Source organism: Tachyglossus aculeatus, chromosome 10, assembly GCF_015852505.1.
Source record: "Tachyglossus aculeatus isolate mTacAcu1 chromosome 10, mTacAcu1.pri, whole genome shotgun sequence".
Lineage (NCBI taxonomy): Eukaryota > Metazoa > Chordata > Mammalia > Monotremata > Tachyglossidae > Tachyglossus > Tachyglossus aculeatus.
In genome coordinates, this window is record NC_052075.1 from 8076924 (window position 1) to 8103704 (window position 26781).

At 43.0% G+C, this 26781-nt stretch overlaps 1 protein-coding gene across 1 annotated transcript in view; it reads left to right on the plus strand.

Annotated features, from left to right (window-relative positions):
- Window positions 1–5380, plus strand: part of SLIT2 (slit guidance ligand 2) — a 320705-nt gene extending 315325 nt beyond the window's left edge. Inside the window, exons 39-40 of the mRNA XM_038751941.1 lie at window positions 443–654; window positions 3572–5380. Of these exons, the coding sequence (XP_038607869.1) occupies window positions 443–654; window positions 3572–3813 (454 nt within the window). The 3' untranslated portion in view covers window positions 3814–5380. The remainder of the gene's footprint in view (window positions 1–442; window positions 655–3571) is intronic.
- The last annotated feature ends 21401 nt before the right edge of the window (window positions 5381–26781 follow it).

Below are 26781 nucleotides of genomic sequence, written 5' to 3' on the forward strand. Positions count from 1 at the left end.
GGACATCATCAGGCATTAGGGATTGATGAGTCCCAGTTTCTTTTTCTTGTGCTTTGCTTCATGGTGTCTCCATAGTTTGCTTTTCCTGTTGACTGCCATTTTGTTCACTCATGTCAACTATGAGCCTATTGTTGTAATCTATTTACTGATTGGGAACTTTGTCAGCCTTCCACAATGTTTCTTCAGCAGCTGTTTTCTAGTGATAACAGATAATTATTTTCAGGCTGAACTGTGTCCTTTCAGGACAAGACTGGCTGCTGGCAAACACAGTAAAGATCCACTCTCTGTATTTTAAAATCTTGGACAAGTTACCTCTTTGGCATCTCAGGGAAAAAAATTATTTTAAACAGTGTTGCAGCAATTATGATGGCTTTCTGTGATGTGGTTGACCTTGCTCACTTTAATGCATTTTCTTCTATGTTTTCTTTCTGTCCCCTTTAAGATGTATGCATGGGACCTGCTCACCAATCAATGCATTTTCCTACAGCTGTAAGTGCCTAGAGGGGCATGGGGGTGTCCTCTGTGATGAAGAAGGAGAGCTGTTTAACCCCTGCCAGTCCATTAAGTGTAAACATGGAAAATGTAGACTCTCGGGGCTTGGAAAGCCATATTGTGAGTGCAGTAGTGGATACACTGGGGACAGCTGTGACCGAGGTAAGTAGCAAAAGCAGATTGATGTTGTCAGTTGCTGGGATGAGACTTATTGCTCCTGCACTTTTGCATTTTGAAAAAAAATCAAAATTCACAAAAATTCCTTTTTTCAAGCACTTTGTAAAGCCCCTGTCTGGGGGAAAAAAATCAAAAGATTCTTTCCAAGATTAACTATTAGCAAGATTTATTATCGGATTATTTGCTATAAATTTAACTTTTTTTCAAAAGCAAATTTTGGCCAACATAACTCTTACTTTTTTGCCTGCTGTGCCTCTGATGAATTATCTGCTTTTTGCCTTCTGAAACTGAGAAGCCATATTCAATTATTCTGAACCCTTGTTTATCCCGAGATTTATTTTTGACTTTCTAGATTAAAATGATTTATCCTGTAAGACTATGCAGGTGAGATGGTTGAAGAAAAGCTGTCTTTTTTAGACATACCTTTATTTTTTCTAGCCCATCAGAGCTCTCCCCTTTATCCTCCCCCAGATGGTATTTATTTAGAGAGAGAGAGTGTGTGTGTATGTGTGTGTGTGTGTGAGAGAGAGAGAGAGTGTGTGTGCGTGTATGTATCGGTATGACTAAACTTGAGGAATGAGCCATTGGAAGCTTGTAACAGATGTCTTATTTTTAGATAGTTTAGACTTCAGTAATTCATGAAGTTAGAGGAATGTAGCTTGTATTAGGTAAAAGATTGAATAATATTAAACTCCAGTTCTAATAAATTAAACTGCATGGTCTCTGAAACTGTTTCCTTTGGTAAGCAAAACCAGCTGCGAGCTGTATAAAAACTAAAGATGTGTATTTCGTAACAAGAAAAAAGATTGAAACATCCAATTTTCTTGTCACTACAATAATATCATATTTATGATTGTGTACCCAACATTAGCATTGCAAATAGTATGGGAAAAAATATTTGTAAGACAACGTGGGGCTAAACCACTAGCTCTCAATATGTAATGCAAGTGTCTCTTTCAAATGCAGCGTTTATTGTACTGTCCGGCTATAGCATTACTCTGAGTAGGTTGACCATATATTCATTCATTCAATCGTATTTATTGAGCACTTATTGTTTGCAGAGCACTGTACTAAGCACTTGGAAAGTACAATTCAGCAACAGAGACAATCCCTACCCAACAACGGGCTCACAGTCTAGAACCATATATCCCTCTTAAGCCAAGACAGTCCCAGAATTTTGTAATCCTTCTTTGCCAACTTTAGAAAAATATACAGGTGCCTCAAATTGAAACTGCCCTGGCTAAATTAAATTTTCTACCATGCACTGATTCCCAGGACTCAGGTCCATTTCAAATGCTTGGACTTTCAAGATCAGAGTGAGCATGCCCAGTTCAAGTCCCCACAACATTCTGGAACATATAATGTGGGGAATTCTAACCACACATTTCTCCCACCTCCTCTGCTCTCATGTTTTCTGAGAAGGAGAGGGAAGGTGTGCTAATCGACATCCTAGCTTTCAACAACAATAACATAATGAGCCTATACTTCAGGGATAGAGACATTCATGTTGCTCCAGACTAAATGTTGTTGAAATTGGAGGCAAGTGTCCCCATGAGGATGTCGGCTTCAAAGGTAACAGCGCTGAAAGCCATTTCCTTCCAAACTTCCATCACTTGCATTTGGAGGGAGGTTGGGTCACTGGGGAACCAAGAAGAAGAAAGCCAGACTACTGAGGAGATTCTGGGAAATTCCTCAAGCATATTAGATTGGTGTCATCATAATTTCGAGGTGCGGCCATTTGGTCCTTTCCACCAGGCTCACCACCTCCCGCTCTCCATGATATCATTGCTACTAACACTTCCCTCCCTTACCGAGGCTAGAGTGAACTCGGAAACTGTGGCAAGTAACGGGCATGAAATGGGGGTAGGTAGGCATGGTATCTTTTCTCCCTGGTGAGTTCATGTGAAGGATGGATCTGCTTAAAATATGTTTGGGTATATAGGACAAGCTCACTAGATATGGTGAGGTAGTATGATTGTCCTAATAAATGGCATTACTCCCCTACATCTTCTCTCTCTCTCTCTCTTTCTTTCTCTCTCTGTCTCTCTCCCCCCTTCCCTCTTGGCAAAATAGCCACTCCCACTTTCACTGTACATGATGGCAGTCAGTCCATCGTATTTATTGAGCACTTAGTGTGTGCAGAGCACTTGGGAGAATATAATTATACAGCAGACGCCCCGGCCTACAACTGAGCTTACAGCCTGGGTGGCTAGGCAGACGTTAATATAAATAAATAAATTATGGATATGTACATAAGTGGTATGGGACTGGGAGAGGGAATGAATAAAGGGAGCAAGTCAGGGTGATGTAGAAGGGAGTTGAAGAGAAGGAAAAGAGGGCTTAGGGAAGGCCTCTTGCAGGGGATATGCTTTCAATAAGGCTTTGAAGGCAGGAAGAATCATTGTCAGATATGAGGAGGGAGGATGTTCAAGGTCCACGGCAGGACATGGGTGAGAGGTTGGCGGCGAGAGATGAGACGGAGGTGCAGTGAGAAGGTTAGCATTAGAGGAGCGGAGCATGCAGGCTGGGTTGTAGCTGAAGTCTAGAAATGAACCCATTATCTTCCCAATTAAGCACAACATCCCTATGAAGAGCAAGCCGGTTGAGGGGAGGCAGATTTACTACCAGTGGCAAAGGCTGATTATCATTGCACCCACTTCTTTCCCAGCAAATGCTGTTTGACAGGACTGCCACTTGAAAATAGGAAGCTGAAACAGGCTAAAATAGCCTGCATCCAGAGATTCAGCTGGGCGTGGCAGACACTAGATCTCCCGTGAGGGAGAGAAGTCCCAACCAGGTTCCACCTCCATGTGAGGAAATCAGACCCTTCCCACTTGAATTTAGTATCGTCAGCCAAGGTGGCCTGCTGCTTGTAAAGTCGTGCGGTTCTGCTCTCTTCTAGAAATCTCTTGTCGAGGGGAACGAGTCCGAGATTACTATCAAAAGCAGCAAGGCTACGCCGCTTGCCAGACCACGAAGAAGGTGTCACGGCTAGAATGTAAAGGAGGCTGTTTAGGCGGGCAGTGCTGTGGACCACTGAGGAGCAAGCGGCGGAAATACCCTTTTGAGTGCACGGACGGGTCTTCATTTGTGGACGAGGTGGAGAAAGTGGTGAAGTGTGGCTGTACAAAGTGCCCCTCCTAAATGTGCCCCCGTCACACTTGTCTTTTGGAAAATGTTGTATACTTATTGACCATGTCGGACTAATTAATGCTTCATAGTGGAAATATTTGAAATATATTGTAAAATACAGAACAGACTTATTTTTATTATGAGAATAAAGACTTTTTCTGCATTGCAAAAGATTGGAGTGCTTGAAATAAGACTTCTCCTAGGCCAGAAGAGCTGGAAGAAAGAAAACCAACAAACCCAGAGATGTTACGGCAGTGATGGGAGACAGCCGCTGTTAACAAGGATTCTTCTTTAGAACATGTTGGAGACACACGTACGTGGGACCTTTCAACCTACAGCTCATCGATTGGAAAAACTGACCGGAGCATAACGCCTGAGCGGATGCTGCGTTCTTTCAGATCATTATCCTGTAACGCCTACCAGACACATCCATATGGATGAGGAAGAGCTGTGGGTGAATGGGAATTCAGAGTTTGCAGGGATAACAGATGTATGTGGCGTGAACGGTGGCCTGTTGTGAAAGACTCCTGAGAAGGTGGGTTCCCTAAAATGATGGAAGATTTTGTTTAAAACATGAGGGCAGATGAGGCCCCTAAAGAATCTTCTGTGGTTGTCTGCTTTGTCAACGTGTTAGCAAAAGAAGCACATAAGTGTTTATCCTTTTCCAGTATTAATTTTTGTAATATAAATGTTAAAGGGGGTGATAAAGAACAGATAGATTATTGATGGATAAATTAGAAATAATATGGATTTCTGTTTCTATGAGTTCTAAACAGCTCTATACAGTATTCAGTTTCATTGAGAAATATTTATTGTATCAAAGTACATTGTACTTAACATTTTTAGGCATCCCTTTTACTGTTTTTTCAATGCTTTAATATATATTAATTTATATTTGTCCTGATATTTTTGTATTTTGTTTTTTAAAAAAAACTTAAAAATCAGGATGTTTTGCAATAGAACTAACCTAGCATGTTGTCTTGGGGTAAATATTTTTGGTCTGGGTGTTTTCTTTAGCATAAGACCGCTGGTGTCCGTGAAAAACAACTGACGTTGAAGATAATGCAGTCTTCAAATTCAGCCGGAATTCAGGACACCTCCCGAGAACTTGTAACATATGAGAGAAAAATATCTTTGCATTAGATGACAATTGTCTAGAGTAAATTTTCCCTATACATCTTATACTTACTGAAGATAAAATGGTGTGTAGAAAAATGACACTAGAAAGTAGACAAATTAATATTCCCTTGAAGTTCTTTACCTTCTAAAACAAAAGGCTGTACTATCGAGAATTGTGATTATTTTTTCCCCAAGAAATAATAAAACTACTTTCTTACCCTAATGTTCCCCCATGTTAACATGTTGCTGCTAAATTACAATGTAGAATCGGTAAAGACTTGTAGTGGTTTGTGCTCTTCTTTCATTAAAAACCCAGGGTGCCCTGTAAAAATGCAGATGTTTCTTTCAGAATTTTTTACAGAGATATTAGATGTACATGTATAATGCAGTGTGCTTTGTCATATCTGGACTGATATCAGTAAGCTACTGATGTTTGTAAATTAAACAGATATTTACTTCATTAGCAGCTTTGTGTTCTTCTTAGAGACAGTAGAGTCTTTGGAAACCTCCCAGTCAAACCAAGCTCATTCTATTGCTGGAATCTTAGTGGGATTGGCTTGGCATCAATCCTTAGGTAGCCACACAACTTTGTGACAAATATGACTAATAAAATACTTTTCATTCACAGTTCCTAGATAACCTCTTCCCAAAGTGAACATTACAGGGTAAGTGCTTCCAATTTCTCTAGAAGTGAATGAGAGACTGAAAAAAAAACCCTATTTTGGTCTTCCTCTGGACCTCCCAGGGGGCCACGAGCAAGTTGTCTTAGAAATTAGCCTCACTGGGTCAGTCAGCAAGGGGAGGAAGAAGCAACTCTGGCCCTGCATCTTCCTTTATTTCCTTTTCTGTTCGATCTAGATACTGAGGTGATAGTGTCTTTCCTGAATCTTTCCAACAGAAGTTTGCTTCTCAAAAGCTTTCTATGAAAAGTAGCTTCTTGAGGGCCAGGCATTGGGTGATTTTTTTTTTTTCCTCCATTGGTGGTGTTATTGAACAAAGAAATGTTTTGAAGGTGAGCCAGTATTCATTTCAGATGTGTGTTTGTGCTGTGGGGAGTTTATTTTCCTTGAATTTATTTCATTGAACCGCATTTATGTAAACAGTAGGGAAAGCCAAAGAATTTGGCCTCTGAGTTGTTCTGTAAAGTAAAGCCTTTTGTATTGATCTTCACAGAGATGAGGAATGTGTTAAAGGATGTTTTCACAGAATCAGTCATCTAGTGTGCAGAGAGGTACTTTGTTTTATGGATTTTTTTCTTTTAAAGTCAAACTTTTAACACAAAGTGGAGTCTGAAAAGTTTCTCGATTACATTATGTTTTCTCCTGTTGGTACAGAGCCCCAAAACAGTAGCTCTGCAATTTAAACGATGTCATTTGCTCTGTGCATTTACACAAAGTAGTCTTTTACCATACATGCTCTCAGGTAAAATACATCACTTTCAGGAAACATTTTGGTTTTCATCAAGTGAAAAGTAGTACATTGAGGACTTCGGCTAAAACGTGTACTGTATTCAAATTATTTTATTCAGGGGGCTGGGTAACGACTTCATCCCATCTCCCCACATCTGTAGCAAAGTTTCCAGGAGTTTGTTTTGAGAGGTTTTTTTTTTAATTTGAGTATTCCCTAAATATTTAGTGAAAGGTTACCATCAATCAATCAATCTTATTTACTGAGTGCTTATTGTGTACACAACACAAAGTGCTTGGGCAGCAGCAGAAAGTGAAGATAGAAGGGAGAAGGAAGAGGACTTGTAAGAAGTCCAAGAACTGACAAACCAGTATAGTCATCCCATTCTCGTAAGTGCTTGGAAGTGTTGGCAGCACTTGTGTTGAGGTTCTATAACATGGACTCAGCCGTTCCACAGGTGGCTTGCTAGTTTTCCCAGGCAGCCTTTCAGGAAAATCTGTAAGGATGATGACATAGAGATATTCCTTCAAATAAATCGGGGTCCCTAACATCAGCAGTACACACTGATCTCCTTTAACTGGAAGTTGTGTCCTTGAAAAAAAAATCCCACCTTAGGGATTTTCAAATCTCCCCTTTGTACCCACAATATCCAATGCCTCCTGCATGTGCAGTTTTTTTCCAACATCATAGCATGATGTATCCAGACAGACTGAGTAATCTGATGAACATTTTCTAAGAGAGTTCTAGCAAAATCACTCAGTGAAAACACCCATTATGGTGGAACAGAGTGTAATAATTAAAGATCTCAGTGTACAGGTTTGATTATGTCATTAACTTTGGAGTATGGTCAAAATTCCTGTTTCAGTGTACTCTGTTCCCCAAAACTGGATTTAAACTTTAAGAGAATACGAAATCTTTTCTTCACAGCAGAAACCATTCTTTCTAGTACATCCTGAAGTCATTTTCCAAAGTGCAGTGGAATGAGATTGTCTTGCCCCTTACTGACTTCTCACAGGTATTTCAAGGCCTGATTTGTAATTCAAAAAGTCCCATGAGGGTGAAACATTAAATTTAAAGGGGTCATTTTTTAAATAACCCAAGTTTGGGAAAACACAGGCCCTAAGGCTTGTCAAGCCAACAGCATTGGTGGAGTTGATATTTCTTCATCTTGTAGTGGAACGTGGGTCCCACCACGGTGGATGTCTTTAACACCCGTTTTCCGTATATGTTTTGGGAGAAATGCTTTTGCAGGATTAAGGTTTGTTCTTCACTCACTAAGCGCCTTTCTGGATTCAGCATGATGCAGTATCGGAAGAAATGGCTTTGAACGTGCAGACGGGGTCAGTCATGGTGTGATCGCTGTCATGTGAGTTTCCCCTTCACCCAGAGTACTTTAGGAGCCCTACACCTATGTTAGAGGGGTTCTGCCTGAATGTCCCTTTAGAACCCGATCCCTCTGTAAAGTTTTTCTTGCAGACATTCTATATCATTAGTAGTATTAAGGCTGTCCTGCACAGAGCAAAACCAGTGTTGGATTAACACAAATCCATAGATTCTGTCTGGTCTTTAATTATCTGATGACTTAGCTGTGACCCCATATGGAAATGATGAAAAGCAAAGAGTGGTGCTTAGGTAGGGGGGTATGTTTTTCATCTGTGTAATTGTCTCTTTGAGCCTGGTTATCTACCCAGTTGATAGGTGCTATCGGGGAGTGTGGGCTCCTCTGACCACTCCGTCTGCCCCAGCACTGGGAGAATTGGGCTCAGCATTATTCTTCCAACTGAATTTTGCCACTGTGGGATTGGAGAGCAGGAGTAGTAGTAAAAATATCAACGTAGACTGTAAACTCACTATGGTCCGGAAACCTGCTTACCAAACTCTATTTCATCGTACTTGAGAAGCAGCATGGCTCAGTGGAAAGAGCCCGGGCTTTAGAGCCAGAGATCATGGGTTCAAACCCCAGCTCCACCAATTGTCAGCTGTGTGACTTTGGGCAAGTCACTTAACTTCTTTGTGCCTCAGTTACCTCATCTGTAAAATGGGGATTAAGACTGTGAGCCTCATGTGGGACAACCTGATGACCTTCTATCCCTCCAATGCTTAGAACCGTGCTTGGCACATAGTAAGCGCTTAACAAATGTCATCATTATTAAAAACAAGATTCTCCCCAGTGGGAATCAGGGAGGGGGCAGAGGAAGCTTGTCCCTTCTGTGCCAGCCTACAGGTCCAACATTGGCTCTTCTGGAATCTCCTCCTGGGAATTTACCATAGCAGTATTACTGGAAGAATTATTTCCAAAAAAATGAAGAAGTTCCATGCATAAATGGAACTGTATAAAAATGAAAAAGGAACAGGCCTTTTTTTTTTAACCTTTCTTCATTCATTGGCTCCTTGACAAAAATAGCTCTGCGTGAAATGCAGTGCCATGCTAACTCCATAAATGATAAATCACATAGAAAGAGGACGGTAAATCTCAGGAAGACAATGAACTTTCTCTAAACCCTCTGACATCCTCAGTGGATAATTTAAGAACCCAAGCTTGGAATGAACAGGCTCACACCAAATAGACACCCTGACATCATTTCAACTCAGGTTTTGGATACCAGGTAACCTTGGTACCTCAAGTAGGAGTTAAAATTTGGTCCATTAAAAGAGATAGTGATGCTTCCTTAAGGAGCAAAATGTAAGTACTTCAAATTTGGTTTCCGAGAAGCAAATTTTCTCACCTAACAGTTGATAGCTTAATAATCTTCCTCTAGGGTGTTTAATGTGTTCCAGTGAATTATTCAGACTTCCATATCAGTCACCTTGAAGTGACTAGAGTTTGGGTCTCCACTGGCCACTGCCAAAAAAATTCCTCTGTCCAAAATGGCCCTACCTGGCCCTCCCTGTTCCCGCAAGTTCCTGGCCCAAATCCTGCACCCCAGGGTCACTCACTCATCTTCCCAGTCCCTCAACAGATCCTTCTATTTTAAATATATTTTTGTGATTTTAATTTTCAGCTCCAACGCTTGTGACTGCTGTCGTTTCTGACACCCCGGCATACCGTCTAGTGGAGATCCCACCCTCGAGGCTGCAGAGTCAGGGAGCTCAGGGTAGGATTGTGGGGAGGAGGATGGCTCTGAGGTGATGGTCTGAGGCTCATCCCTTACCCCCATTCCTCAATTCCTCTTCTTCTCTTCCTAATCTCCCAACTGCTTAGTACAGTGCTCTGCACCCAGTCAGCATTCAATAAATACGATTGACTGCCTTGATCCTCCATTACCTGCTCTCCCCAAACCTGACCGTAGCCTTTGCAGCCATCCGGGGATTTAAGGGAGGGTCAGGGTCAGGGTCCGGTGTGGTCTTGTGGAGGGTAATTTGGAAGTGGAGAGTGGGGTGAGGGGCACTTGGGGAAGGGGATGATGGGCTTGGAATCATCATCATCATCAATTGTATTGAGCGCTTACTATGTGCAGAACACTGTACTAAGCGCTTGGGAATTACAAACTGGCAACATATAGAGACAGTCCCTACTCAACAGTGGGCTCACATGTGAGAAGAGAGGCCAGGAAAGTCTGTAGGAGCAGAATACCATCAGGGTGGGGAATATATGGGGTTGAGACAGGCCAAGTTTTATGAAGTATAAATGGGAAAGGGGTCAAGCCTCCTGGAAGAGGGAAATATGCTTCTCTGATTGGTCATTTTAGTGACTAAATGTTGCGAGATGGAGGCAGCAGCAAGGGCTGCTTTTCTGCTAAATTATACAAAGGTAAACAAATGCAAAATCAACCTTGACAAGGGATCAGATCATTCCAATGTACCCTTTGGTCATAGGGTTTGACTGTCCCTTATAGCTCCTATCTGAATTGGATTGGGTCCAGTTTCTACTCTACCAGAGGGTGTTCCAGTTGGCAACCAGTTCAGCAGAGAAGCCAGGAAGGAAGGAAGCCATGGAAAGGAAATCTGATCTTTCAGGAATCCTTCCTCCCCTTCCTCCTCCCCACTACTTTCCTAGCACAGAATTGAAGCTGTGGTGGGGCCTGGGAAAAAAGCGTGTGTGTTCTTCCTCCTCTCCAGGCAACTCGGATGTGAGGCTGGAAGGAAATGGTGCTGACAGGTCAAGAAGGCTTGGATTGTATGAGGGAAGAGGAACACCCCGTGTGACCACCATCTTGGAGGGGCACCAGCCAACACCAAGAACGCACTTAGTAAAAATGAGAAAACATCTTTGCTTTTTAAGAATATGAGGACTATGGGCAAGTCCTAGAAGGGGGAGGTGATGCAGTGATTCTGCGAGGCAGGAGATTAAGGAGGCTTCTCCAAGGAGAAACAAGTGAGAAGCAGCCTGGCTCAGTGGAAAGAACACGGGCTTGGGAGTCAGAGGTCATGGGTTCTAATCCTGGCTCTGCCACTTATCAGCTGTGTGACCTTGGGCAAGTCACTTAATTTCTCTGTGCCTCAGTGGGGATGAAGACTGTGAGCCCCACATGGGGCAGCCTGATTACTTTGTATCAACCCCAGCACTTAAAACAGTGTTTGGCACAAAGTAAGCACTTAACAAATACCAACATTATTATTATTATTCTCCAATAACCCTAGGGCCCTTTGGACCAGGATCACAGACCTAAAAGTTTCAGCTCCTTGAGGGGAGGGTTGGCATAGAGGCTTGAGGTGGGAAAGATCCCCTGCTCTTCAGGCAAGTCCAAGGTCCAATGGGTGGTCTACTCAACAAGTACCAGGGTGTGACTTTTTCTCTCAGGGAGCCTCTGCTCTGAGCAGGGAAAGTTGGCAGTGTGGGGATCCCGGCCAACCTGAGAGAATGACAGAATATACCGTCATCATACCAGCGCAACAATCCCACCCGGAGTGGGGAGGAAGAGCAGACTGTGCTGAGGGCTTAATTGTCATCCTTGTTGCACTGGATACCACAGTTTTCCCACTACATCAATCTGGAGGAGCTGGGGGCGTGGAGAACAGTTGAGCAATACTGTTCTGGAACAAGGGTTGGGGCGGGAGGGGAGGGGGTGCATACGCGCATCTATCTGTCCGTCCCTTTGCTCCATGTGTACCCGATATCTCCTGAGAAGAGCATCCTGCTCCGGGAATGATGTGTGACCATGTGGGATTGAGTGATAAATTCAGCATTTTTGCCCTCCCTTCTTCCTCCCCACTCTTACTTCCTTTGCTTAACGATCGGTTGGAGCCAGAACAACAACAAGAAGACCAGTGTGCAGGCCAAAGAATCAGGACTGGCAACTTTTGGAACTCAAAAGAGATACAGAGAAGGGAAAAAGTCTGGGGAAGGAATCCTCTAAGATTTCATTAGAAGGTGATTGGAAGCTTGGGTCAGAAGTCAGTTGTTGGGATTTGGGCTTTGTGGTTTTACTTTCAGGGTCATTTACATCAGCTCTTTTTTGGCAAGAATTGAAAATCCTCTTCCTTAGGTGGGTTTTCTCTATCTGAAAGAAGAACAGCTGAATTTCTTTAAAGGAAATCGCAGTCTGCCAAGCTCCAACCCCTATCCCTTTAACTTCCTTCTCAGCCAGCTGCCTGGTGGGAAAATTCCTAAACTTCATCTTTATCCGACACTCATGAGGGAAAGAGGCTGTTGGGTTGAAGTGTGGCTCCCAAAATAGATCCTGTTAGTGGTGCAATCCCAACTCCCACATGGGCATGCTGTTCAAGGCTACATTCCTGTGTCTTTACAGGAGGTTAGTTTTGGCTGGGTCATCATGGCCAATTGGAGAGATCGAAGGGAGGCAGTAGTATCTGAGTCTACCTATCTTTCCTGTTGTCTGAGAATCAGCATGATTTAGTGGAAAGAGCAAGGGGCTGGGAGTCAGAGGATTTGGATTCTAATCTCGGCTCCACCACGTGATTGTCGTGAGGTCTTGGGGAAGTCACTTTCCCATATGGACCTGCCTGATTATCTTGTATCTACCCCAGTGCCTAGAACAGTCCTTGACACTCAGGAAGTGTTTAACAAATTCCATTATTTCTTCTTCTTCTTCTTCTTCTTCTTCTTCTTCTTCTTCTTCTTCTTATTATTATTATTATTATTATTATTATTATTATTATTATAGCAGCTCAGTGGAAAGAGCACAGGCTTGGGAGTCAGAGGTCATGGGTTCTAATCCCGGTTTTACCACTTGTCAGCTGTGTGACTTGGGGCAAGTCATTTAACTTCTCTGTACCTCAGTTACTTCATCTGTAAAATGGAGATTAAGGCTGTGAGCCCCATGTGGGACAACCTGATCACCTTGTTTCCCCCCCCAGCACGTAAAACAGTGCTTTGCACATAGTAAGCACTTAACAAATACCATCATTATTATCATTATTACTGTTATCATTCTTGGGCTAGTCTTTTCACTTCCCGGTGTCTCAGTTTCTACATGGTATAAAATGGGGATTAAATATCTATCTATTCTCCCTCCCCACTTAGCTGTGAGCCCCATGAGGGAAAGGGGGCTGTGTCTGATCTGATTGTATAGTAACTATACCAGCACTTACCTGTCACATAGTATAAGCACTTAATATCACAATTACTCTTAGTGGTAGTAGTTGCAGGAGTATTCCCTTTTCTGTTGTTATACTTCAAGGGAAAGGCTCAATGTAGATCACACTGCTGGTACCAGCCAAGCTTCCCAAGGTCACCCAGAGTTCAACGGATCTGGTCTCCCTGAAGCTCTGGCTCCCATCGACCACATGGGTAAGACCACCGTCCTGCCGTATTGAACAGTGGGTACTCACCACTCCGCTCTAATCAGACTCTTCCAGGCTCCCTTCCTGTTGGCATAGGATTTGGGCTTAAATTTCGAAGATAGTAAACAAAACAAAAATGAAGTCGAGGAAATATAAGGATTTTCCATTCTGTTTTCAGAGGCCAGAGACCGATGGGCTTTTTAAGATAAGAGATTTATTTTCTAATGAAACAGTGTATCGTGCATGTCGTTCACAGATGTTTCTTCTCATTTAACAGTTCCTAAAGCAGAGTTGACAAGCATCAGTAGAGAACTGCAGTAGCCAACCGAGGAATAATAGGCAGAAAAAAATCAATATGGAGTTGTAATTGAAGGTAAGAATTGGTGGTGGAGGATATTGAATAGCAATATTGTGAGCAGTTTCATGCATCTGCAAGGTTGGTTAGATGCAAAGATTTACATCCCATTTCCTTATTTCTCTGGGACCTTAACACCATTGCTTGAGATTACAGATCAGTGAATTTACCAAATGTGTAACATTCACAGAGAGGCTCCTTTTCTAAGCTATGCTGTGTTCACGTTTCTCCAAAGCATGCCTTGTGACTGGTAATGAGCCCAAGACACGTGAGAAAAACCATGAGCGGGATGTTATTTCTCATTGTATGTGGCACTATTCCAGTTCAGAGTGCATGGTCAAGGGAAAAGGGAATTGATGTTAGGAATAATTTTCTGTAGGAATGATAATAATTGCTGTGGTTTTTAAGTGATTATTATGTCCCAGACTGAGCCTCTTCCTTCCTCTCCCCCTCGTTCCCCTCTCCATCCCCCCCATCTTGCCTCCTTCCCTTCCCCACAGCACCTGTATATATGTATATATGTTTGTACATATTTATTACTCTATTTATTTATTTATTTATTTATTTTGCTTGTACATATCTATTCTATTTATTTTATTTTGTTAGTATGTTTGGTTTTGTTCTCTGTCTCCCCCTTTTAGACTGTGAGCCCACTGTTGGGTAGGGACTGTCTCTATATGTTGCCAATTTGTACTTCCCAAGCGCTTAGTACAGTGCTCTGCACATAGTAAGCGCTCAATAAATACGATTGATGATGATGATGATGTGCCAAGCACTGTACTGAATGTTGGGATAGATACAGATGATGACATCAGATACAGTTCCTGTCCCTCTTGGGGCTCACCATCTTAGGGAAAGGGAAAGCAGGTATTTAAACCCCGTTTTACAGATGAGGAAAGTGAGGCCGAGAGAAATTATGTGATTTGCCTAAGGTCACTCAGCAGGCAAGTGGTAGAACCAGGTTTAGGACACAGGTCTCCAGATGCCTAGGCACATGCTCTTTCCAGTAGGCCATTCTGCTTTTTTAGAAAAACCTCTCTATCTTAAGGAGTATGTGATCCCTCAAGTCCAAAGTGTTGCTCCTGCAGCTTAATGGATACAGCAGTCTTTTAGACTGTGAGCCCACTGTTGGGTAGGGACTGTCTCTATGTGTTGCCAATTTGTACTTCCCAAGCGCTTAGTACAGTGCTCTGCACATAGTAAGTGCTCAATAAATACGATTGATGATGATGATGATACAGCACGGGCCTGGGCGTCAGAAGGACCTGGGTTCTAATCCCGGCTCCACCACATGTCTGCAGTATGACCTTGGGCAAGTCACTTCACTACTCTGGCTCTTTACGTTGCCAACTTGTACTTCCTAAGTGCTTAGTCCAGTGCTCTGCACACAGTAAGCGCTCAATAAATATGATTGAATGAATGAATGAATGCATGAGATAATTCAATAGTGTTAGTAGACTCCCCATCCCCCCCGCCTTATCTCCTTCCCCTCCCCACAGCATCTGTATCTATGCATATATGTTTGTATGTATTTATTACTCTACTTTATTTGTACCTATTTATTCTATTTATTTTATTTTAATATGTTTTGTTTTGTTGTCTGTCTCCCCCTTCTAGACTGTGAGCCCACTGTTGGGTAGGGACCGTCTCTATATGTAGCCGACTTGTACTTCCCAAGCGCTTAGTACAGTGCTCTGCACACAGTAAGCGCTCAATAAATACGATTGAATGAATGAATGAATGAATTCAACTCATCCACAAAATGGGGATTGACTGTGAGCCCCATGTGGGACAGAGACTGTCCCCAATCGTCTTAACTTGTATCTGCCCCAGTGCTTGGCACACAATAAACACCTAAAAATACCATTGTTATTATTATTATGCTACCAGGATTTCTTGTCTATTTTTGTTATTTTAGAAATAATTAAAATAATTGTGGTTTGTGATGAGCATACACTGTGTGCCAAACACTGTGCTATGCACTGGCATTAATTCATGATGATCAGATCAGACACAGTCCCCATCCCACCTTGGGCTCACAGTCTGAAAGAGGGAGAACAGATCCTTATTTTACAGATAAGGAAATCAAATCCTAGAAAGGTTCAGTGATTTGACCAAGGTCACACAGCAGGCAAGTGGTGGACCCAGGATTAGAACACAGGTTTCTTGACTTCTAGCCCTGCTCCAGGAATTATTATTATTGCCTTTGTTGAGCACTCTGTGCCAAGTCCTGGACTAAACACTGGGATAGATGTAAGACCAACAATTTAGACATGATCCCCAGTGCACTAATAGTTCACTGTCTCAGTGGGAGAGGACGGACACAAAAAAGTAGAAATAAATTACAGTGGCAATTAAAAATTCATCAATCAAGACAACAGCATTAAAAGATGCACTCTGCCAACAGTACTTGGAGGGGGCAGTCTTCAGGCTCTTCCCTGTTCCAGGCCACAGTTCTTGGTTCCAAACAGCTGCAACCTTCCCAGAATTCATTATAATCTGTCACCTCAATGCCAGAGGCAGGAGATATGAAGGAATTGCCAAAGGCAAGACCCCTTGGGCTTTATTTTCTTCATGAGCGAACTTGGAAGAATCATTATCCACTTCTAATGCTGCCTTGGAGTTTAGTGGTGGCAAAGGGCCCTCAGCTGACTCACTTTTTCTAGTTCTCCCTAGCTTTTACATGATGATACATTATGGGTTTATCATTATTTTGAACTAGCTTTTAAAGTATTACATTCAACCAGCTGGTAATTATCACCCTAGAGCTAAATCGAAACAGAACATAGGTAAAAGTGCAGCACATTAAATCCACCCTTTCCTCTCTTTCAAAACTGCTACTATGGCTAATCCAAGCACCTGTATCCTGTCTTGACTACTGTCAGCTTCTTCACTGACCTTCTTTCCACCTCTCCCCACTCTGGTTCATACTTCATTTGCTGCCTGGTTCATTTACTAAAAGCTGTCTCCCCACTCCTCAAGAACTTCCAGTGGTTGCCCAGCCACCTCCATATCAAATACAAATCTTTTAAGCACATGATACTCACCCTACCCTCAGGCCCACAGAACTTATGTACACATCCATAATTTATTTTTATTACTGCATGTCTCCCCCTCTAGACTTTAGGCTCCCTTTGGGCAGGGAACATATCTATTAACGCTGTTATTTTGTACTCTCCCAGATGCTCAGTACTGTTCGCTGTACAGAGAAAGTGCTCAACAAATATCATTGATTGACATTTCATACTATATCATTAACAAGTTCCTTTGAGACAAGGATAACATATATTCCACTGTAGTCTCCCAGGTGCTTAATTCAGTCCACCGCACAGAGTAACACTCAATAAACACTTATTGATTGATTTCCCATCTACTGCCTGCATCACTAGACTTCTATAAATGTTCACTCCTCTCGACTGCCTAAAGGCTGCTACTGCAAAGTGTATTAGAAAGAGGGTGATGCGTTTCCCTGCTCTCAGGGTGGCACCTGACGAGTTTCCAGTCCTCTTCCAGTTTTGGCTATGGGAGGGAGAGTCAAGCAGAGGCCTAACCATTCCATTCCAACCTTGGCCAGTGGCTAGCGAGTGGAAGGCAACTTGCTACAAGTCGAAACTCACCCGTGCCGGGCAGCAGCAGCATGGGAGAGAGTTGAGGGCGGAGACTTGATTTTACTCCGTGGAAGGCGGCAATGGTAAACCACTTCCAGATTTTTTTACCAAGAAACCTCTATGGACGCTATGGTCAAAAAGGTCATGGGGTCTAATCTCAGCTCCACCACTTGTCTGCTGTGCGACCTTGGACAAGTCACTTCACTTTGCTGTACCTCATTTATTCGTTGTATATCAGTTATCTGTAAAATGGGGATTGAGACTGTGAGCTCTTTGGGAGGCAGGAACTGTGGCCCACCTGATTTGTTTGTATCCACCCCAGCACTTAGTACAGTGCCTGGCACATAGTAAGCGCTTAACAAATACTACTATTATTATTATAATAATAATTCACCCCTCACATCCAAGCCGTCACCAAAACCTGCCGGTCTCAGCTCCGCAACATTGCCAAGATCCGCCCTTTCCTCTCCATCCAAACCGCTACCCTGCTAATTCAAGCTCTCATCCTATCCCGTCTGGACTACTGCACTAGCCTTCTCTCTGATCTCCCATCCTCGTGTCTCTCTCCACTTCAATCCATACTTCATGCTGCTGCCCGGATTATCTTTGTCCAGAAGCGCTCTGGACATATCACTCCCCTCCTCAAAAACCTCCAATGGCTACCGATCAATCTGCGCATCAGGCAGAAACTCCTCACCCTGGGCTTCAAGGCTCTCCATCACCTCGCCCCCTCCTACCTCACCTCCCTTCTCTCCTTCTACTGCCCAGCCCGCACCCTCCGCTCCTCCACCACTAATCTCCTCACTGTACCTCGCTCTCGCCTGTCCCGCCATCGACCCCCGGCCCACGTCATCCCCCGGGCCTGGAATGCCCTCCCTCTGCCCATCCGCCAAGCTAGCTCTCTTCCTCCCTTCAAGGCCCTGCTGAGAGCTCACCTCCTCCAGGAGGCCTTCCCAGATTGAGCCCCTTCTTTCCTCTCCCCCTCGTCCCCCTCTCCATCCCCCCGCCTTACCGCCTTCCCCTCCCCACAGCACCTGTATATATGTATATATGGTTGTACATATTTATTACTCTGTTTATTTATTTATTTATTTATTTTACTTGTACATTTCTATCCTACTTATTTTATTTTGTTGGTATGTTTGGTTCTGTTCTCTGTCTCCCCCTTTTAGACTGTGAGCCCACTATCGGGTAGGGACTGTCTCTATGTGATGCCAATTTGTACTTCCCAAGCGCTTAGTACAGTGCTCTGCACATAGTAAGCGCTCAATAAATACGATTGATTGATTGATTGATTGATTATTATTACTTATGTAGTTTTGCTCAGCGGTCATGACTTTTAAATGGTTTCCCCAATTTCCCTCTCTTTCCCACCTCCCAACTCCTGGGTGCTACTCCCCACCCTCTGCAACCCCAAGTCGACTGGCTTTTAAAGTAGACGCTTTTTCAAACCAAAGGGAGACTCAAGTGAAACTATTTGGTAGTTCTTTGGCCTGGTCCCCAGGAGGCAAGTTTGAACCGCAAAGATTTTCCTGGTGTTAAAGGTGAGGCAGGATGGGAACCTGACCCACCTCAGCCGGCTTTTGTTCAAAATCCTCCCCTCGGGGTAGCAGAACCAAATGTTTTCAAACAAGGGTGGGAATCCTGTTAAGACCCTACTGCCCACCGCTGCCTGCCCCAATTCATTCCCTGCCAAAATATTCCTCTGCTAGGATGTAAGCACAGACTCCAGTATAGTAAACAGCTGGAGGAAGCGTCAGGTAACAGGGCAGTTCTCAGTTCAACCTTCTCAGCCTTTCAACAGCTTCCTCTCCGGAGACTCCAGACATTAATCATCATTAGGAACTGGAGTCTGGGTCATACTTACCTTTCCATTAACGCTAATGACGGCAATAAACACTGAATTTTAGCATGACCGTATGCATCTGTAGAGGGAGGCAACAACAGAGATTTGTTCATTAAAAACAGTTCTGCTTTCTAGTCCTACAGTTCAGAACTTGCTTTACTCCTTAGATGTTTGCAGTAAATGAAGCAGGGTGATTTTGTTCAAAAATGAACCAAAACAACTTTTTGTAAAACGTTTGCTCCAGGGTAGCCCCAGGGCTAGTGTATTTTGATCAAGAAAATGGCCTCAGGATGTATGTGGGTATGGAGGACAGAGATTATTAGTTCTGTGAGGAAATGGTTGACACATTTGTCACAGCAAGTCCCTGACAGGAAATGAGAGGATCAGCACTGATGATGATGGGAAGTGACATTTTCAAGCATCTTGATGGATTGGCTCACCGACGGGAAGGTCTGGGCTACATCTGACAGGCTGCAGCACCAGGCCTTGTCCTGTCAAAGAGGGAGGCAGCTAGCTCTCCTCGAAGATATTTTCTTCTTCAGAGCTGAGACTGAGGTGCTGATACATCCACTGGGCTCCTACCATCCTGATTTTGCCCTCCAGAGAAATAGGAGGCATATAAATCTTGTGCCTTACGATCGGCTCCAGTACTGACCAACAGAGGTTTCAATGAGCTACTGGTAAGCTCCAATTAGAGGGAAATTTGGCTTCAATGAGTCCGTTGTGAGTATGATTAGTTGTGTGAGCAGGCTTTGTGCCTGCAGGTTTCTGTGGTTGCAAAATTAAGTATGCACAAAGGAAGACCACCCTTTGAAATTTAGGCCTCACAGGATAACCGACTGTGTGCTAACTCGCGTTCATAAAGGGCAGCTTTCTCCTCACACAGCATGTACAATCCAGCTTTATAATAGGGTGTTTTATATTCTACTGTTTGGAAAAGCTTGGAAATAGAATGCCTGTCCCTTCTAATTCCCCAGGTTTTGGGTGGGGGGGGGTAGTGAAGAAATATTTTCTTCTGAGTTGTTTGAAGGTGGTGACTCGTTCATTCAGGGGCTGATTAGCCAGTTTCTGGATTATCTGTGTGTTGCTATTGTTTTTCCCCTATGCCAGTCCTGGGGCCACACACTCCATTAACTCCACCATCAGGTGGTAGGCACTACACAAATTTAATTTACTCTTTTGCTACCCAACAAAGTAAATATTTGGCTTATTTATGTATTTTATCAGTGTTTGATCTATATTTTGTCCATCCATTTAGCGCCTGCCCACAATGGTAATAATCATAGCATTTGTGAAGCTTTTACTATGTGCTAAGCACTGGGGTAGCTACATGACAATCAGGCAGAAACAGTCCCACATGAGATTCCCAGTCTAATAAGGAGGGAGAACAATAATAAAAATCATAATAATGGTACTTGTTAAGCACTTACTATGAGCCAAGCTCTGTTCTAAGCCCTGGAGTAGATACAAGGTAGTCAGGTTGGACATAGTCCCTGTCCCACATAGGGTTCACATTTTTAATCCCCATTTTACAGATGAGGTAACTGAGGCCCAGAGAAGTGAAGTGAGTTGCTCAAGGTCACACAGCAGACACGTGGCAGAGCCGGGATTAGAACCCATGACCTTCTGACTCCCAGGCTGTGCTCTATCCACTAAGCCATGCTGTTTCCATGTTGCAAAATACATGCCAACTTTTAGACAAAGAATGGAAAATGCTTTCATTACTATTCTGGGTTCACAGATATCATCATCATCATCAATCGTATTTATTGAGCGCTTAGTGTGTGCAGAGCACTGTACTAAGCACTTGGGAAGTCCAAGTTGGCAACATATAGAGACAGTCCCTACCCAACAGTGGGCTCACAGTCTAAAAGGGGGAGACAGAGAACAAAACCAAACATATTAACAAAATAAAATAAATAGAATAGATATGTACAAGTAAAATAAATAAATAAATAGAGTAATAAACATGTACAAACATATACAGATATGCCTGTTTGGAAATTCTGAAGGCTTATATCATCAATATTAACCACTGAGTTCTTACCACTAAACCTTTGCCTGATGGCTAGTGTATCCTGAAGAAACCATTACGTTGTACTTCCCAAGCGCTTAGTACAGTGCTCTGCACACAGTAAGCGCTCAATAAATATGACTGAATGAATGAATGAATGGTGAGGAGTTGTTTACTTGAAGGCAGGGATCGATTTTGTCTATTGGACTCTCCCAGTCAATCGATTGTTGGTATTTATTGAACACTTTGTACAGAGCACTGTACTGCATGCTTAGGAGAGTACAATAGAGTAGGTTGATATGATTTTGCCCACAAGGACCTTGAAGACTAAAAGAAGGATTTTCTGGACTAGGGGGAGTTTACACACACTTGATAGCATGCTCAGCAGAGTAAGTGCTCGATAAAAACTCTGATTGAATTTTAACATTCACTCCAGTGACTGCCACTCTGTTTCTAAATCCAAATCAAGACCTCTTTTGGTTGCCACAACTCCTTGTCAGCTGAGTCTTCCCACATCCCACACATCCTTCCGCACTCTGTCTACTTCGGTTTTCCAGTCACAGCCTCCGCCATGCACTTTCTTTGACTCTCACCGGTTGACGTTGTTCTTTGGCTTCTGTTGTGTGCCCATCTGGACTACTCCTCCTCTTTCTCTCCCCAAACCACTGAGTTGTTTATTCCTCCTTTCCAAATCTCACCTCAAAACTTTCCATTTTACTCTCCTCTATAATTATGGCTAAACTCTGCCTACCTTCCACTGGTCTCTGAACCCTTCTCATCTTCCTGACTCTCTAAGAGATTCTCAGCATTGAAAGTAAAGCTCTTTTTCTTGCTGCTTTTTTTGCTTTGTTTGGTATTACCCCGACCCAGCTGGGGCAAGGATTTGTCTAATATTGTAATAATAATGATGATGATGATGGTATCTGTTAAGCACTTACTATGTCCCAGGCACTGTTCTAAGCACTGGGTAGATACAAGATATAGCTGGCGTAGATGCAAGATATTCTCTGCTTCCATTGTATGGAAAGATAAAATCCTTGAGATGGAAGGTGCTTTTTGGAAAGTAATATAACTGAATTTCAAGATTATTGATGCTGGAGTAAGGGTTTCAAATATATATTTCTATACATTTTTGTGTGTACAATGATATATTTGAATAAATACAATTGACTGATTGATTGAAGTGTATATTTGAATAACTTATTCCATTCATTCAATTGCATTTACTAACTGCTTACTGTGTGCAGAGCACTGTACTAATCACTTGGGAAAATACGATACAACAATAAAGAGTGACAATTCCTGCCCACAATGAGCTCGTAGTTTACCACACACATGTGCAATTTACTGGGTTTTCATCTCCAGATTAATTGGTGGTAATTAACAATTACATAGCCTCTCCTTAAACTGGTATCTTCGCTAGTTGATAAGATTGGAATAGTTTTTCAGGCTATGCCGTTATCTCTCACATTCAAATGCCAGATTCTATATCAGTGCAGGAAAGCATTCTTATGTTCTCACGTGAAATGTGCTTCTGTCTTTAGGAACTCTAGGACCCTGGACTGATGGGAACAGTGAAATAACAACAGGTGATTGCTGGAACTAGGGATCATTGTTTTCTTCTCCACCAAACTGTTAATTGTGCTAATGACCCAACGTGCACTAGCTGTAGAATTTTCAGACCAGCTATCAAATTCCACCTGGAATATTTCCTATTTTTATCTGCCACGTTCATCATTAACTTTTTAAAGGGGGGCTTTGTTCGGTCTGGTTTAGTCCTGTACTTCTGCTCTAGATTGGGCCCACACAATCACACCCCATCTGTGTAGGTGTCCTACTGAAATACTCATGAAGCTTTTCATCCCGATGTAGATCAAAATGCCCTTCTCCTCTGTCCTTGGGTTGAAAATATTTCTTCAGAGTTCTGAAAACTGCCTCCTAATTACCCCACTTGGACGCTGACAGCCGACTACCTTTGATCTGTCACGTAGCCGTGTGTCAGCAGACCAAAATGGTTTTATACCAGCTGAATGAGAGGTGCTGAGTAGCCTAATGGTTAATTGATTAAAAAGTTCCAAAGGTGTTCGATCAAAGAGCAACTTGCCAGTTTTATGTCCCTCTGGACGACTGTCAGCCCACTGCTTTGACAAGGCTGACCTTGGGTTGGGAAGGAATGGGCTTTTTTCTTTTTTTTTTGCTTTACACTGAGAAACTCTTTTTATTTATCTGTACTCCACCACCAACCACACACTGGAGGGACAGTATGACCCTTGTGCACCCGAGACTTGTGACAGGTTGTACTTTGTTTCCCACAGAGTTAGTGTTATATCCATTTGGGATCCTTCACACTTGGGGCAGAACCCAGCTCAGGGTTTGACGCTGTCAAGCTCTCTGCCAAAACCCAGTGAAACACACTCCATAATGTTACTGGAAGACAACACCACATTTGTTTTTAACAACAAGGTCAAGGAAAAGGCAGCGAAATACAGAGTGAGGTGCTGGGGGACCTGAGAGTTAAGAAAGTCAGCTGAACCAAGAGGGAGAGCCGGCTAAAGAGTCAGTGCTCTGGAGAGTTTGGCGAAAAGCTTAAATTTCAACCCTTAAGTGAAAAACAGCTCCTGAGGACTTGGGAAACCAGAGTGAACATGGAGGAGGAAGACAATTTCCTGAAATAGGACAGTGCCTTTCACCTATTTCGGGCAAATTGGAACTAAAATACAACTCAAAGATGTGAGGTGTTGGAGGAGAAGATGAATTCTAAGGTGTGGGGTGGGTGGGGGGGGGCTACATGAAGCCCTCATTTTGAGTCTCTCAGGAATCTGTCCTGGTCCTCATTTCTTAAAAGGAGAGAAACTGGCCTGCAGGGGTGATGGCCCTGGAGGCTACTGGGAATTGAGGTAACACACCATTTGTGCATTCAATTTTGAGAATGAGGGTCAAAGGGGCCAGGGACTTTAAGGGGGATGAGGCTAGGAGAGGATGGGCTTCAAATAACTTACAGGCCAGGGAGCCACCATTTCAGATCTTTTCAGCTACGAGTAGAAACTCTTAGGTCTTTTTAGAGAGTTAGGTTTGAGGCGTTGAGCTCAAATAATAATAATAATGGTATTTATTAAGCGCTTATTATGTGCAAAGCATTGTCCTAAGCACTGGGGAGGTTACAAGGTGAACAGGTTGTCCCACGAGTTATTATTAATAATAATAATAATAACTATGGCATTTATTAAGCCCTTCCTATGTTCCGTGCACTCTTGTAAGCACAGGGGTGGATACAAGCAAATTGGGTAGGGCAAACTCCCTGTCCCACGTGAGGCTCAGAGTTTCAATCCCCATTTTCCAGATTGAGGCAACTGAGGCACAGAGAAGTGAAGTGATTCACCCAAGGTCACACTACAGACAAGTGGCAGAGCCAGGATTAGAACCCATGACCTTCCGACTCTCAGGCCCGTGCTCTATTCACTCTGCCATACTGGTTCCCGTGGGGTAGAGCTGAAACCCAAATTTTAAACAAGTGGTGAGGATTCTGTTGCTGATTGTTGCCGATTTGTACTTCCCAAGCACTTAGTACAGTGCTCTGCACACAGTAAGTGCTCAATAAATGCGATTGAATGAATGAATGAATGAATGAACGATGGGCTCACAGTCTTAATCCCCATTTTCCAGATAAGGGAACTGAGGCCCAGAGAAGTTAAGGTGACTTGCCCGAAGTCACACAGCTGACAATTTGAACCCATGACCTCTGACTCCAAAGCCCGTGCTCTTTCCACTGATCCACGCTGCTTCTCTCAAAGAAGAGAGACAGCGTGGCCTAGTGGAAAGGGCACAAGCCTGAAAGTCAGGTGATTTGGGAACTAATCCTGGCTCTGCCACTTACCTACTGTGTGACCTTGGGCAAGTCATTTAACTTCTCTGGACCATCTGTAAGGTGGGAATTCTATAGCTGTTCTCCCCTCTACTCACACTGTGAGCTCATGCGGGACAGGGGCTGTGTCTGACGTGAATATCTCCTATCTATCCCAAATGCAGTACTTGACACAAAGTAAATGCTTAACAAATACCATAATTATTATTAGTTATTATTAGTAGATGGCCCACTTCAGCCAGGAAAGTGGCAGGGAAGGTTAAGAGATGGCTGAAAAAGCAGAAGGAATGGAGTCATTGCAGCAGCGGATGGTAGTGGAGGATTTTAACAATGGCAGAATACGCCAACAGATGATCCCCTCTTCCTTTTTCCTTCCCCCTTTCTACTCTACATATCCACTCTTACTTTCCCCTTAATAATTGAGGATTTTTTTCATTCATTCATTCATTCAATCGTATTTATTGAGCGCTTACTGTGTGCAGAGCACTGTACTAAGCAGTTGGGAAGTAGAAGTCGGCAACATATAGAGACGGTCCCTACGCAACAGCGGGCTCATAGTCTAGAAGGGGGAGACAGACAACAAAACAAAACATGGAGACAGGTGTCAAAATCGTCAGAACAAATAGAATTAAAGCTATAGGCACATCATTAACAAAATAAATAGAATAGTAAATAAGTACAGGTACAATAAATGGAGTAATAAATCTGTACAAATATATATACAAGTGCTGTGGGGAGGGGAAGGAGGTAGGGCAGGGGGGCTGGGGAGGAGGAGAGGACAAAGGGGGCTCAGTACAATGTGCCAAGCACTGTACTAAGTGCTGGGGGTAATTACAGTCAGATCAGACAGAGTCCCTATCCCATATGGGGCTTCTCTTCCCTCCCCTTGCCTTCACTCCTCTCCTTCTTCCTGGATTTTGGAAATACCTTGAGCAGATTTGATATGAGCCTTGCCAGCTGACTCCAGCTCATATTTAATTTAAAGATCAGGGTCTAGAGTGTTGTGGTGTAATGCTAATGGGTTGAAGGAATTTAACACTTTTATCTACTACCAATGGTAGTTTTTCTACATCTCTAGGGGGAAAAAATCAAACTTTGAGATATTCCGCTCTTTGATTTTTCATTAATATTTTAGGAAGGGTCATCCAGTCTCTAACAAAGGAAGCCCATTGAATGTCCAGCTAGATTGGTGGGGAAGTGTCTTAGAGGAGACAGAGTCGAGCTCTTTCTCATGTGCTTAATTTGTGCCAGGGCTTGTACTTGGTACCTCTGAATTGGCTCTTTATAGCTCAGGTGCTACTGGGAACATTGTGCTACTACTCAGTTTCCTTCTTTTTTGAGGACAGTTATAGGACCATGTGGAAAGAGCACAAGACTGTAGCCTGGTTTCTAATCCTGACTCTGCTACTTACATGCTGTGAAATATTTGTCAAGTCACTTAACTTCTCCATTTCTCATTTTCCCTCATTTTCCTCATCTGTAAAATAGGAGTTAAATACCTGTTCTCTCTCTCCTTAGATTGTAAGCCACATGTTTGACAGGAACTGGGTCTGATCCAATTATCTTGGTCTCATCCCTGAGCTTGGCACAGAGTAAGCACTTAATAAACTCCACTTTCATTCATTCAGTCATATTTATTGAGCTCTTACTGTGTGCAGAACACTTTACTAAGCGCTTGGAATGTACAATTATTATTACAATTATTATTACAGAAGAAGCAGCATGGCTCACTGGAAGGAGCATGGGCTTTGGAGTCAAAGGTCATGGATTCAAATCCCAGCTCTGCCAATTGTCAGCTGTGTGACTTTGGGCAAGTCACTTAACTTCTCTGTGCCTCAGTTACCTCATCTGTAAAATGGCGATTAAGACTGTGAGCCCCCTGTGGGACAACCTGATCTCCTTGTAACCTCCCCAGCGCTTAGAACAGTGCTTTGCACATAGTAAGTGCTTAATAAATGCCATTATTACAAGTACAAGTATTATTATTATTATTACAATTCACTTATTACTATTGTTATTACTGTTTACTGAGTGCTGACTTCCTAAGCACTTTGATTTAATGTGTGCTGTGAACTCTAAAAATAG